This window comes from Triticum aestivum, chromosome 7A (genome assembly GCF_018294505.1).
Source record: "Triticum aestivum cultivar Chinese Spring chromosome 7A, IWGSC CS RefSeq v2.1, whole genome shotgun sequence".
In the NCBI taxonomy this organism is placed as follows: domain Eukaryota; kingdom Viridiplantae; phylum Streptophyta; class Magnoliopsida; order Poales; family Poaceae; genus Triticum; species Triticum aestivum.
In genome coordinates, this window is record NC_057812.1 from 703,699,580 (window position 1) to 703,711,949 (window position 12,370).

The 12,370-nt window shown below is 49.8% G+C and overlaps 2 protein-coding genes across 4 annotated transcripts; one reads left to right on the top strand and one right to left on the bottom strand.

The window, feature by feature from the left end:
- Nucleotides 1-1,820: 1,820 nt before the first annotated feature.
- On the top strand, nt 1,821-5,181 carry LOC543094 (homogentisate geranylgeranyltransferase-like). 3 transcript variants are annotated; one of them, XM_044573598.1, is made up of 14 exons: nt 1,821-2,007; nt 2,197-2,259; nt 2,722-2,761; nt 2,841-3,075; nt 3,167-3,250; nt 3,379-3,453; nt 3,561-3,635; nt 3,716-3,805; nt 3,902-4,003; nt 4,092-4,187; nt 4,260-4,331; nt 4,413-4,508; nt 4,610-4,714; nt 4,824-5,181. In XM_044573598.1, the coding sequence occupies exons 1-14, from the start codon at nt 1,965-1,967 to the stop codon at nt 4,863-4,865; spliced, it is 1,218 nt and encodes a 405-aa protein (XP_044429533.1). In that variant the 5' UTR covers nt 1,821-1,964; the 3' UTR covers nt 4,866-5,181. The 3 variants fall into 3 exon arrangements, with proteins under 3 accessions (XP_044429533.1, XP_044429532.1, NP_001414867.1); XM_044573597.1 differs by having other exon boundaries at nt 1,825-2,007; nt 2,844-3,075; nt 3,552-3,635; NM_001427938.1 differs by having other exon boundaries at nt 1,832-2,007; nt 3,552-3,635; nt 4,824-5,083.
- Nucleotides 5,182-8,815: 3,634 nt separating this feature from the next.
- LOC123149496 (plasma membrane ATPase-like) lies at nt 8,816-12,370 on the bottom strand. Its single transcript, XM_044569161.1, has 5 exons — nt 12,234-12,370; nt 11,979-12,098; nt 11,336-11,887; nt 9,750-11,240; nt 8,816-9,632 (listed from the first exon to the last, which is right to left on the bottom strand). Exons 1-5 carry the CDS (start codon nt 12,276-12,278, stop codon nt 8,991-8,993), a joined length of 2,850 nt encoding a protein of 949 aa, XP_044425096.1. The 5' UTR covers nt 12,279-12,370; the 3' UTR covers nt 8,816-8,990.

Sequence of the window (12,370 nt, forward strand, 5' to 3'; positions counted from 1 at the left end):
ACATCCGGCGTCGCCTGAAAGCCCGGACATCCGGCCCGACCAGCCCGGACATCCGGCCTCCCTTGTCTGCGCACAGTGAAGGGCCGAGGCCCGTGTATCCCTTCTCCCCCCTAGACTATATATACTCCACCCCGTACGACTTTCTAGGGTTAGCATTGGTTTAGCTCATTTTAGAGATAGAGCATTGCTCATCCACATCTCAAGATGGCAACGGAGACGAAACCCATCGGGTTTTGCCTTCCTAAATCCATCCCCATGAGAAAATCGTAAACCCGTCCCCGTCTCCATCACCGTGTGCGGGGCTAGTTTTCTGCCCATCCCCTAAACCCATCGGGTTTCAGGGAACCCACGGGGAACCCACGATAAAATCAAAATATTTAAACAAACATAGTGGCAACAAAGAATAACATTTCAGCAGCAAAACAAGCATATTTCAGCAGCATAACTTGAGTAAATTTCAACAAAAAACAATAGTAGATGGTTCAACAACTATATGAGTTCTAAAACTTATAGTTCACAACTCACTTTAAAGTTGGAATCATCATGGCATCTTTCACATCTCCAAGCCTCCAAATGACCATCTTCAAATCTTCCAATGCCAAATCAAAGTGCCAAGTACTAGGGAAGATCAAAACTCGCTCAAGCTAAAGTTAAAACATGAGAAAAATATGCAAATTAGTATATGAAATTTGCAAGTACCTGTACTTCACCTACATTCCCTCTTGAATGTCTTGAAGACAACTCCAAAAGCTTTGTCCTTATTCATTGTCAGCATCTATGAGAACCAAATAAGTAGTAATGAACATCTTATGAAACATTGCAGCAAGATAATGATAAACTTTATGATGATATGTAAAGAAAGACACACCTTTATATTTGTTTCTTATCCAATCTTGTGAACACATCTAGGCATCTAAGATTTCGGGGGTAAGATGACTACGGTGATAAAAAATAATGTAATTTCGCGGGTATTGCCGGGTTTCGGGTTCAGGGACTACCGAAACGGGTGTAAACCCACGAAACATGTCGGGTTGTATAATGTGCCCAATAACAGCTCCGCGGGGATGAAAAGATGCCCATCCCCGTCCCCTAATAGGGTAAAAAACCACGGGGACGCGGGTTTCGGGGCCCCATTGCCATCTTGATCCACATCGGATCTACTCCTCGTGAGAGACCGCGGCCTCTTCGGAGAAGATCCCTTTGGATTCAAGACCTCCTCGCGGAGAAGATCCCCCCGCGGATTCAAGACCTCCTCACGAAGAAGACCGGTTACCGTGTATCGTCCCTAGTTGATCGTGGATCGTGTATCTTACTTTATGTACTCGAGGATCTAGCGCATGTGTACCTTGTTCTTGTTAGTTTAGTGTTTCTCTCGTGTTTCCCCTCGTGATTTTCTTCGTTTTCCCCTCGTGTGTCCTCATGTTCTTCGCGGGATCCGCTCCTTTCGTAAAAAATCGGGCGATTAGGGTTCTACCTTACATCACTGATCCTCCCTTCGATTCTCCTCAAATTATCCAAAACTGCCAAGGTACTCAGGTGATTTGTCCAATCTCGATCCATTCCACGATCGGGCCGTGACAGGCCAACACACGCTGACACGCACGGGAGGACGCATGGCTCGGTCCACCTCACCTCACCCACCGAGGATCGCTTCGTACGCTTCGTTTTGGGAAGTCAATTCTGCCAAAACGTCTGTGCGTCACACCGGCAGTGAGTCCACCGCACTGCACCAGCTAGCGCACATGGCGCGTCCGTCTTTTTCTTTAGAGAAATCACATGGCGAGTCCGCCCCTTTTTCTAGAATCACATGGCGCATGCAGCCGGATTACACTACGCACGCCATGCAGTAATCAATCGGCACATAAACCCCCTCCCACTCCTCCTCCTGAACCCCCACCGTCCCATCTGCTCCTTTCACACAGATCCACAGGCCGCTTTTCTCCTCCGGTGGCCGCCCGGCGAGGATGCAAGCCACCACGGCCGCGGCGGCGGCGCAGCTGCTAACAGGCAATCACGTCTCTCCGATCAGTATATGATTCTTCCTTGCTTCGGAGAGATCTCGCTCGGGTCCTTTTGTTGGGTTAGATTAGATTAGATTTTGTTTTCCGAATTGTGGGTCAGATTTGATTTGATTTGGTTCGGATTGAGGGTTTTTATCTTGACTCGGCATCGGCCGTTCCGTCTTGTGTGGTGCAGATACGAGGAGAGGGCCCAGATGTAGTAGGGCTCGGCTGGGAGCGACGAGATTATCCTGGCCAGGTATACGTCCGCTCTGTATCTTGATTGATTGATGATTTCCCTGCTGTTGTTTTATCTTCTTTAGGTACAAATCAACGATTCCAGACAGGAAATGGAGAACTGGGGACTGATGGGGACGAATCGAACCTCTGAACCGTGTATATGGATGCAGAGATTGCACAATTGAGAACATTGTGTGCTGTTATGTTTTCTTTCATCTGGGATATGTGTTGCTATTTAGAAGACAGGATGGGATTTAAAATGGGTGCTATGAACACAATTTTTCTCTCTAAATATAGAGGAACTGGAATATGCCAGGTCTTCAACTAGTGTTCTTTTTACAACAGATTAACAGCATAAAAGAGGTTTTCTGTTGATACAAGTGTTGGAATATTCATATTTCTTACTGAAATGGAACTTATCGAGTCTTTTTTTTTCTCCCCGATTCATTAACTATTCTGTCGTCCACTTTGCAAATTGCAGGTCGATTTGCAGTGGAAGCTTTTGCAGGCCGGTGCCAAAGGCAAGTAAATCGTTTTTGGCGTGACGTCTCGTTCATCGGCGTGGACGTCGCTAATTTCTGTTGGTTTGCTTCTTAACAGCAGTGCTACTACTGTCACGCATAGATTCAGTGCCATTTCTCAAGCTACAAGCCCTAGAAGAAAGGCAAGGAGGCAGTGCAGCGATGATCAGTCAGCCCTCCAAGCTGGATGCAGCAAGGTTAATCGCGATCAACATGGTTACGACGTGAACTGGTTTGAGGAAATCAGCCAAGAAGTTTCGAAGAAATTGCGCGCTTTCTACCAGTTCTGCAGACCACACACAATCTTTGGCACTGTGAGCTCTGGCATCTTTGGTTCCAGTTTACACATGTAGTTTCGATGCACACTGCCCGATGCTCTGTTTCTTATGTGGATTGTGTTGTTAGATCATAGGCATAACTTCAGTGTCTCTCCTGCCAATGAAGAGCATAGATGATTTTACTGCAACGGTACTAAAAGGGTATCTCGAGGTATTACGGATTTGTATCTCTTATGAGTAATATGCTTTGGCAAATGGCAATATATGTAGTCATTTTTATGAGAAATTTTTACACCGACCACTCTTAAATAAATTTCTGAATTTTCTCTTTGTGTGCAGGCTTTGGCTGCTGCTTTATGTATGAACATTTATGTGGTAGGGCTGAATCAGCTATATGACATTCAGATTGACAAGGTAGTATTTTTTTTCCCTTGTGATTTGAAAAACAAACGTACCTTCTTAATCCTTTATACTGTAGAATCATTTAGACTAAATTATACTCTGTTTTGGAGATCAACAAGCCAGGTCTTCCATTGGCAGCTGGGGAATTTTCAGTAGCAACTGGGGTATTTTTAGTAGTCACATTCCTGATCATGGTATATTAGGTTCAACATAATGTTGCTCTAGTGTTTAAAAATGGCTTCAGGTCTAAATACTTAAGTTTTGTTGCTTCCAGAGCTTTAGCATCGGAATACATTCCGGATCGGTGCCACTGATGTATGCTTTAGTTGTCAGCTTCCTTCTTGGAAGTGCATACTCCATTGAGGTAAGTAGCACTTACCATGTTGAGAATTGCAAAGTATCATAAATCCATCAAATGTCAAGTGATGATCATTTTCATCTCATATTTGATCCTTTTCAGGCTCCGTTGCTCCGGTGGAAACGGCACGCACTCCTCGCTGCATCCTGTATCCTATTTGTGAGGGCTATCTTGGTCCAGTTGGCTTTCTTTGCACATATGCAGGTACTCAGCAAAGTACATATCTTCAGTAGCACAGAAAATTCATACTTATTTGGCTTCCTTTGTTAGTGTTTGATGATTCATTTGGCAGCAACATGTTCTGAAAAGGCCCTTGGCAGCAACAAAATCACTGGTGTTTGCAACATTGTTCATGTGTTGCTTCTCTGCCGTCATAGCTCTATTCAAGGTAAATAATGCAATGACCTACTAATTTTGGTATCTTCAAACAATATTTTTTATTTATGTCCTGAGCTTTCAGGATATACCTGATGTTGATGGAGACCGAGATTTTGGCATCCAATCCTTGAGTGTGAGATTGGGGCCACAAAGAGTAAGAATAGAAAGTGTTTCTAGTAAAACATATGCCACTGTAAATTGGTATCGCTTTTGAACTTAATTCTTCCTACTGTAGGTGTATCAGCTCTGCATAAGCATACTGTTGACAGCCTATTTGGCTGCCACTGTAGTAGGAGCTTCATCCACACACCTACTTCAAAAGATAATCACTGTGAGCTATCCGTTTTAATGAAAAATCCAGAATTTGGAAGAGACACAAACAATTTATAAGCTAAGAAATCTTCCATTGTTACAAATGCTTTGATCATCCAGGTGTCTGGTCATGGCCTGCTTGCACTAACACTTTGGCAGAGAGCGCGGCACCTTGAGGTTGAAAATCAAGCGCGTGTCACATCATTTTACATGTTCATTTGGAAGGTAATAAATTAATTAAGTTGCTCGCCTATATTGTGCATTCTCTAAGCCATTAGACTTTGGCTATGTATGCCTAATGATTATTTGCACTTTTTCTGTCACTTTCATGCAGCTATTCTATGCAGAGTATTTCCTTATACCATTTGTGCAGTGAAATTTGTACAAGGGCCAGCAGATGTGAGCTATATATACATGTAAAACAAATTATATTACTGATGATACCCTATCCAATGCTTGGGTTTTCCTTGTACTGTGTTTTCTGTAATTTCATGATCTAGAGAAAGAGGCAAATGTTGGATGTGTAATTCAGATGTAGTAGCTTTGTTCAGTTTGTCCACCACATTAGAGAAATTTCAGTTTGTTAGTTCAGGGGATAATATATTTTCCATTTAATGTGCAAATTAAGCTAAACTGAAGACTCAGCTACTAAAAGTTTTTTTTGCGCCGTACTTTCATTGTTGTTAACTAGATATACATGTTCAATATATCATAGTGGTGGGCCAGAAAAACAATCGGGCTATTTGAGAAAATGACACACTTAATTTACCCATGTTCCCTAGGCTCTTTTACTTTGACATGGATGAAATACCCCCAATTTACGTTGTCCATTCGATGAGATGCCCCATTTACATGACCGACTGCTAATTAAACCAATCTAATCTTAATCTAATGTCATACATGTTGTTATGGTGAAAAACAGCATAAACTAGAAGTTGGATTCTCATCGTTATTGATGTGCAACGACGCTAGCAAGCTTCACAAATGGAAATTGTAAAAATGGGCATATATGGCAATTGAAATGGGTCGACGTATACTTGAGAGAATGGGACACGATATTTTTTAAGCGGGTTCGGCCGCAACTCACGATCGAGAGGGGTGTAGTCCCATTTAGAGTGTGGCACAAGGACAATTGCATGGTGTCGTATAGTCGATGTTCTTGATGATGCAACACTAACTTCCTTCGGACTTTCCCTTCCGCATAGAAGTAGTGGGAAAAATTATCTCAGCAAAATTGTCAGGAGAGACCCCTCTAGAAGTTAGGCAACACCTTGAGGGATGAGAGCTTGTATTCCTTTGAGGATGTCTTACAGGTAATTAACCTTGTACAAATGAACACCATACCCATGCCTTTTGTGGGAAGGAAATGTTAAGGGAATTTTTGTCTATTCTATAGAAGTCCGAAATGCCCTCTGAACGAAAAGAAAATCAAGCTTATTGTAGTCTTCTTTGGTCCATACACTTGGTACATGAGGGATCAACATGAATGGGCTTTTCGGGCTTCATCTTCCCTTGGGCTTCTTCTCCATTGATTGTCATTGAATTCTTTTTTATGGGTTCAATTTCTTCATAGGAGTGAATTGAAAACTCCAGAACGAGACTTGATTTTTTTTTGCAGGTGGAAGGGATATTTTACTAGGTCCTTCTTACAAAGTTTCGGAGACCTCACCCGGTCCGATCCCAACCACACAACTGTTCGACCTTCAGTTCTACCAAACTAAGCTAAATAATGACCAACTCCGTTTTGCTCTCTCCACACGTAAGTCTGTTTGTCTAATAAATTAACAGAGCATGTCTAGACCTATCTCTATCAGGTGCATTGATCATGTTGATAGCCGTGAGACAGTCCGCCTCAATCTCAATAGGCAGCTGAGTCCACTGTAGTGTGAGGTTGAGCCCCTCCATGCATGCAGCTAGCTCGGCCTCCAATGGCTGAACACACGTCCGCAACTCCCTGCAAGAAAGAAGATGATCTTGCCGGGACTGTCGCGGAGAATCATTCCGGCCCCGGCCATCCCAGAGTTCGCGCAGAAGGAGCCATCCACAGTGAGCTTAGTCCAACCTTCCACTGGCGGCATCCGTCTTGGTGGCTGGCTAGCAACAGGAGCAGTCGATGCATGCAGTATAGGCTTGCATGGCATGATCACATGGACTACTTGCTTGCCTTTCACCGGGTTTGCATTAGGGTAGTTCTGAATGCCCACCAAGGAGTCAACATAGCTCATTAAAAACTTTTTGGACGTGCTTGTCTTGCGTCATCTCGTTTCGAACGTGCCAACACCTCCACAGAGTCATCATGAGCTCCATCCTCTCCGTGTCAGGGAGATCACAGAGAGTTTGGGCGAGCAATCCAAGCCCGTCTGACGGAAGGTCACTGCATCAGGTATCCTCCATTGCTTCGCCATCGCTTGCCACAGCGCCACTACCCTCGGACACCTGCAAAAAGCGTGAAGCGTGTCCTCCAGCTCCGTCGCACAAAGAGGGCATTGGTCAGACACTTCAAGACCTTGATGCTTTTTATTAACCCAAGTAGGGAGAGAGTCTGTAATCAAGCGCAAAATAAAGGTGCGAACCTTGGGAGGAGTAGGGCACCTCCAAATAAAAAGCCCAGATGCCTTGTCCCGGTCCGGTGCCCTGCTCGCCGCGACTGATGAAGGTCGAAGATAATCCTCCAAAGGGAGTCGATAAGCACTCCGCACCGAGAAGCATCCATTGCGTTCAGGACCCTAAGCAAGGAGGTCCTTGCCCATCCGAGGAGAATTGTGAATCTTGACAATCTCGTCTGCATCGATCGGGAGAAAAGTATCTCAAATGAGGTCCGTTCTCCAAGCATCGTGGTTGTCCAGTAGCTCACATACCCAACGTAGACGACAACGGCCTTGCGGTGTCACTGGTCGTCTCGTCCCACTCCTTGGTAACCACTGTTCCCGCCAAATTCCGATTGAGTTGTCGTTGCCCATGCGCCAAGCCAGGCCGGTTTTCAAGAGATGTAGGCCGTGTTGCACTCCCTGCCATGTCGCTGAAGCCCCTCCGGAAAAAAAATATCTTCCAAGCTTCCGTTTGGATAGTACCGCGCCTTTAAAATACGAGCACACAAGCTCTCCGGGTGGGTTAGTAAGCGCCATGCTTGCCGGGCGAGCAAGGCCTGATTGAAAAGGCACAAGTCGCGAAAACCAAGACCCCCTTGGGACTTTGACTTAATAAGGTGACGCCATGCTCGCCGGTGCATCTTCCTCTTTCCCTTGTCTTCTCCCCAAAAGAAAATTCTGATCATTCATATTCATGTGAGTATGTGTTTCCTTCCACAATAGTGGTCCATCTGCTTCCCTCGCGCAACGTGTGTTGCAGCCTGCACGACCACCCCCAGTGTTGACGTGAGCTGCAGGACAGCCTCACCAAGAGGTTTGGCATGGAGGACGCCATCCATGCTACTACGAGCACAACCTCGTCTTGCTAATTGGAGAAGGTGAGCAGTCAAACGATGTGCAGATAGCAGACATGCAGGAAGGTACCAAGCTCATGGAAGACCTAGCAGACTTGCCACTATTGTCAGAGGAGCGTGCAGACACCATGAATCTCAAGCAAAGGTCGGCGAGAGTGATGCATCCCCAACGACAACCACGAGTGGGGAGCATGTTGTTATGCTATTGCGGGGTGAGGCTGAGATGACCAGGGTAATGCTTTAGTTTTTTTTTTGCATCTTTATCCTTCATCCGTTAACCTTGTGGGTCCCTTGGGTCAACGTGGCAATGGTCCAAGTGACACGTCAATGGATCAACACTGGTCATGCGAATGCGAGCTTAGGACCTAAGATGAACAACTTACATAGTTTTGGGACCTAAAACTGCACTTTTCAAGGTATATGAATAAACTGACACACCTCCAATAGTTTCAGGTCTTATAATGCATTTTACTCCTTTTGTAATCGATGTTTATAATTTTTTTTGGCAAAATGCCGTCTGGTCTATTTAGTAAAGCAGAGTCCAAACGATTTAGTACTGGGCATTTAAAATGTTGTCTGTAGATTTTGCACTTTGTACAGCCTACTGGATCCAGCCAGAGGTTAATGGGCCAGAAAAACAGCTATACAAAGATGAGCAAATAAGAATGGCCGAATGCCTGTGTTAAATAGGCCATTGTGTGGGCATGTGTGTCTTCGTTGTAATCGATTTTTCTAAAGAAATGGTGAAATGCCGCCTGGTCTAGAATTTAGTCAAGGTTCCAAACGATAGCACAGTCTATTTGATCTACAAATTTAGAGACGGTATAGCAATGATCTTGAACAATTTTATTCTACAATATCCAACAATCCTAGCTACAATATAATTATCTTCAAAAAGGGGGACTAGTTCACCAATGCTAACGTACATGATTATTCATCATCATCACATCACTAATTTAATCTGCAGCTGAAAAAAAGAGTGGCAGTATCCTGAGTTCCTGACTAGTTTTTTATAGCTAAACCAAAGATCGATCTTTTGAGGTGTCGACGGACGGATCATCAGACGGTGTAGTTGTGGTTGATGTTGTCGATGTCGAGCCCCTTGAGCTTGACCACCGAGTCGACGTGGCCCTTGAGCGTGTGCAGCTCCCGCAGCCTGGCGATCTCGGCGCGCCGCCTGGCCTGCTCGGCGATCTCCGAGATGTCGCTCTTGTCTTCCAAGACGCCGGAGGAGGAGGCCTCGCCGCCGCTGGAGGCGTGCAGGCCGTGTAGCGACCTCTGCGCGACGGCCCACTCCGCCTTGCGCTTGTCGGTGCCGTAGTCGACCCCCTGCGCGAACGCCGTCTTGCCGTCGAACACGTTGCTCCACCCCCTGCCGGAGAGGAAGTAGCGGATGGCGAACTTGAGCACGTCCAGCGGGAAGTAGGTGACGATGGTGAAGAGCCAGATGGCGCCCGCCCACCCCCACCCGATCCCCTTCATCTTGGCGAACGGCCAGTCGGCGTACACGGCGATCAGCGTCGCCACCATCTGCGCCGCCAGGAAAGCGCCGAAGAGCAGCGCCCCCGGCCGCTCCCGGAACGACCACCCCCGCGACCGCGTCACGAAGATGAGCGCCTGGCTGATGATGCTCACCTGCAGGTACACCGCCGCCATCAGCTCCTCCGTGTTGCGGCCGATCGGGTGCACGTGGAGCTTACTCTGCAACGTTTACATAGCAAACGAGAAACAGTACAATGCATGTCAGGGAGGGGACGGTGGCCGCTGGCGTATGCATGTATATGTAGCTACTAGATAGAAAACGGAGAGATGAGAGACCGTGAAGAAGTCTGTGGAGTGCACGGCCCAGAAGAAGACGACGGTGGCGATGGCCTGGTAGGCGCCGAGGACGACGCCGGTGGCGAAGATCTCCTTGAGGCGCCACGAGTCGGGGGTGGGCGACGGCACGACCCTGTCCTTGGAGATGGTCATGATGGTGCCGTCGTTGAGGATGGCGATGATGAGCACCATGAAGGGCGCGAAGTCGAACTTCCAGATGAGCGCCAGGAGGAGGAAGCCGAGGACCACCCGGATGGTGATGGACACGGCGTAGATGGTGTAGTTCTTCATCCGCTGGAAGATGGCGCGGCTCGTCAGCACGGCGCTGATGATCACGCTCAGCCCGGGCTCCGTCAGCACGATGTCCGACGCGCTCCGGGCCGCGTCCGTCGCGTCGGCCACGGCGATGCCGATGTCCGCCTTCTTCAGCGCCGGCGCGTCGTTCACGCCGTCGCCCGTCATCCCGCAGATGTGCTTCATCTCCTGCAGCCGCCGCACGATCTCGTACTTGTGCTCCGGGAACACGCCGGCGAAGCCGTCCGCCTTCTCGATCAGCTCGTCCACGGGGAGCCCGCAGCTGTCGCCGTCCTTGAGGAGGGAGCTCGACGGGTACATGTTGGTGCCCATGCCGAGCCGACGGCCCGTCTCCTTGCCGATGGCCAGCTGGTCGCCGGTGATCATCTTCACGTTGACGCCCAGCTGGAGCGCGCGACGGATGGTCTCTGCGCTGTCGTGCCGCGGCGGGTCAAACAGCGGCAGCACGGCCAGGAACTGCCACGGTGCGCCCTTGGCCTCTTTGCTCCGCTCTGGCACGCTCTGCCGCGCCACCGCTAGCGACCGCAGCCCGCGGTCGGCGAACTTGCCGATGATGCCGTGCACCCGCCGCCGCACGTCCTCGCGCAGCCCGCACAGGTCGATGATCTGCTCCGGAGCGCCCTTGCTGACCCGGTGCCATGTCCCGTCGGAGTCGACGTAGGTGATGGCTGTACGCTTGTCGACGGGGTTGAACGGCATGAAGTGCACCTCCTGGATGCCGGCGCGGGCCTCCTTGGGGTCGGCGAGCATGCCGACAATGGAGGCGTCGATGGCGTCCTGATTCTCAGTCCGTGACGCCCTGGCGGCATAGAGCACGACGGCGTCCTTGTCGACGTCCTTGACGAAGGACTCGATCATGTTCTTGTCGACGGTGAGCTTGTTGAGCGTGAGGGTGCCCGTCTTGTCGCTGCAGAGCACGTCCATGCCGGCCATCTCCTCGATGGCCGTCATCCGCTTGGTGATGGCGCCCTGCTGCGAGAGCTTGTGGGAGCCGATGGCCATGGTGACGGAGAGCACGGTGGGCATGGCGATGGGGATGCCGCCGATGAGGAGCACGAGCAGGTTGTCGATGCCGTCGCGGTACCGGCGGTGCTGGATCGGGTACATGACGACGATCTCCACCAGCATGCCGATGGCGATGGACACGATGCAGAAGTTGCCGATCGCAGTAAGAACCTGCTCGAACATTCACGACGACGCGGCCCATTAGGCATTAATTAATTAGCACAGCCAAGAATGAGAAAGTGTTTGAGTGGAAAAAAACGAGTTACCTTTTGGAAGTGGCCGACGTTGTTGGTGCTGTCGACGAGATGCGCGGCCTTGCCGAAGAAGGTGTGGACGCCGGTGGCGATGACGACGGCCTCGATCTCGCCCTGCTTGCACGTGGAGCCGGAGTACACGCTGTCGCCGGGGAGCTTGTTGACGGGGAGGGACTCGCCGGTGAGCGCCGACTGGTCGATCTTGAGCGGGTCGCCCTCCATCAGCCGCGCGTCCGCCGGGATGATGTCGCCCAGCTTGATGCTGATGATGTCGCCCGGCACCAGTATCGCCGCGTCCTGCTCCGCCCACTTGCCGTCCCGGAGCACCTTGGTCTGCGGCGCCAGGCTGGCCATCAGCGCCGCCGCGGCGTTGCCGGCGTTGTTCTCCTCGATGAAGCTGATGGTGGAGTTGATGATGAGCAGGGTGACGATGCCCACGAAGTCCTGCCAGTCGGGGGGCTTGCCGCCGCCGTTGGCGAGGGCGATGGCCATGATCGCCGCCGCCTCCATGACCCACGACAGAGGGTTCCACATGAACCCTAAAAACTTGAGGAACTTGCTCTCCTGCAAACCCACACACAGCGCCATGAAAAATGGATCAAATTAACTGAAACCGCGTTCTTCTCCACCGAGATGAGATGAGATGAGATCATACCTTCTTCTCCTCGAGTTTGTTGGGGCCGAAGGCCTGGAGGCGGCTGGCGGCCTCATCGGAGGTGAGCCCGTGCGGCTTGCACTTGAGCACCTGGAACACCTCCGCGATCGGGATCGCCTCCTGCAACACGTAGCCATCATCGAGTTACATACATTTCAGGACGGCAGCGGCGCCACCACTAGCTACCGAACGTGCATGCGCATGCATGGCAGGGCGACGAGACGAGGATCAGGGGAGCGGCGGCGGAGGACTCACGAGATCGATGCTCTCGTTGCGGAGGTCTTCGAGGGAGGCGGCCATGGCGCCCGTCTCCGGCGGCGTGCGGGCGATGGATCCAGTTCTGGGGGATCTGAGAGGCGACCCTAACAGACTGGGATCTTTTTAAGGGCTGG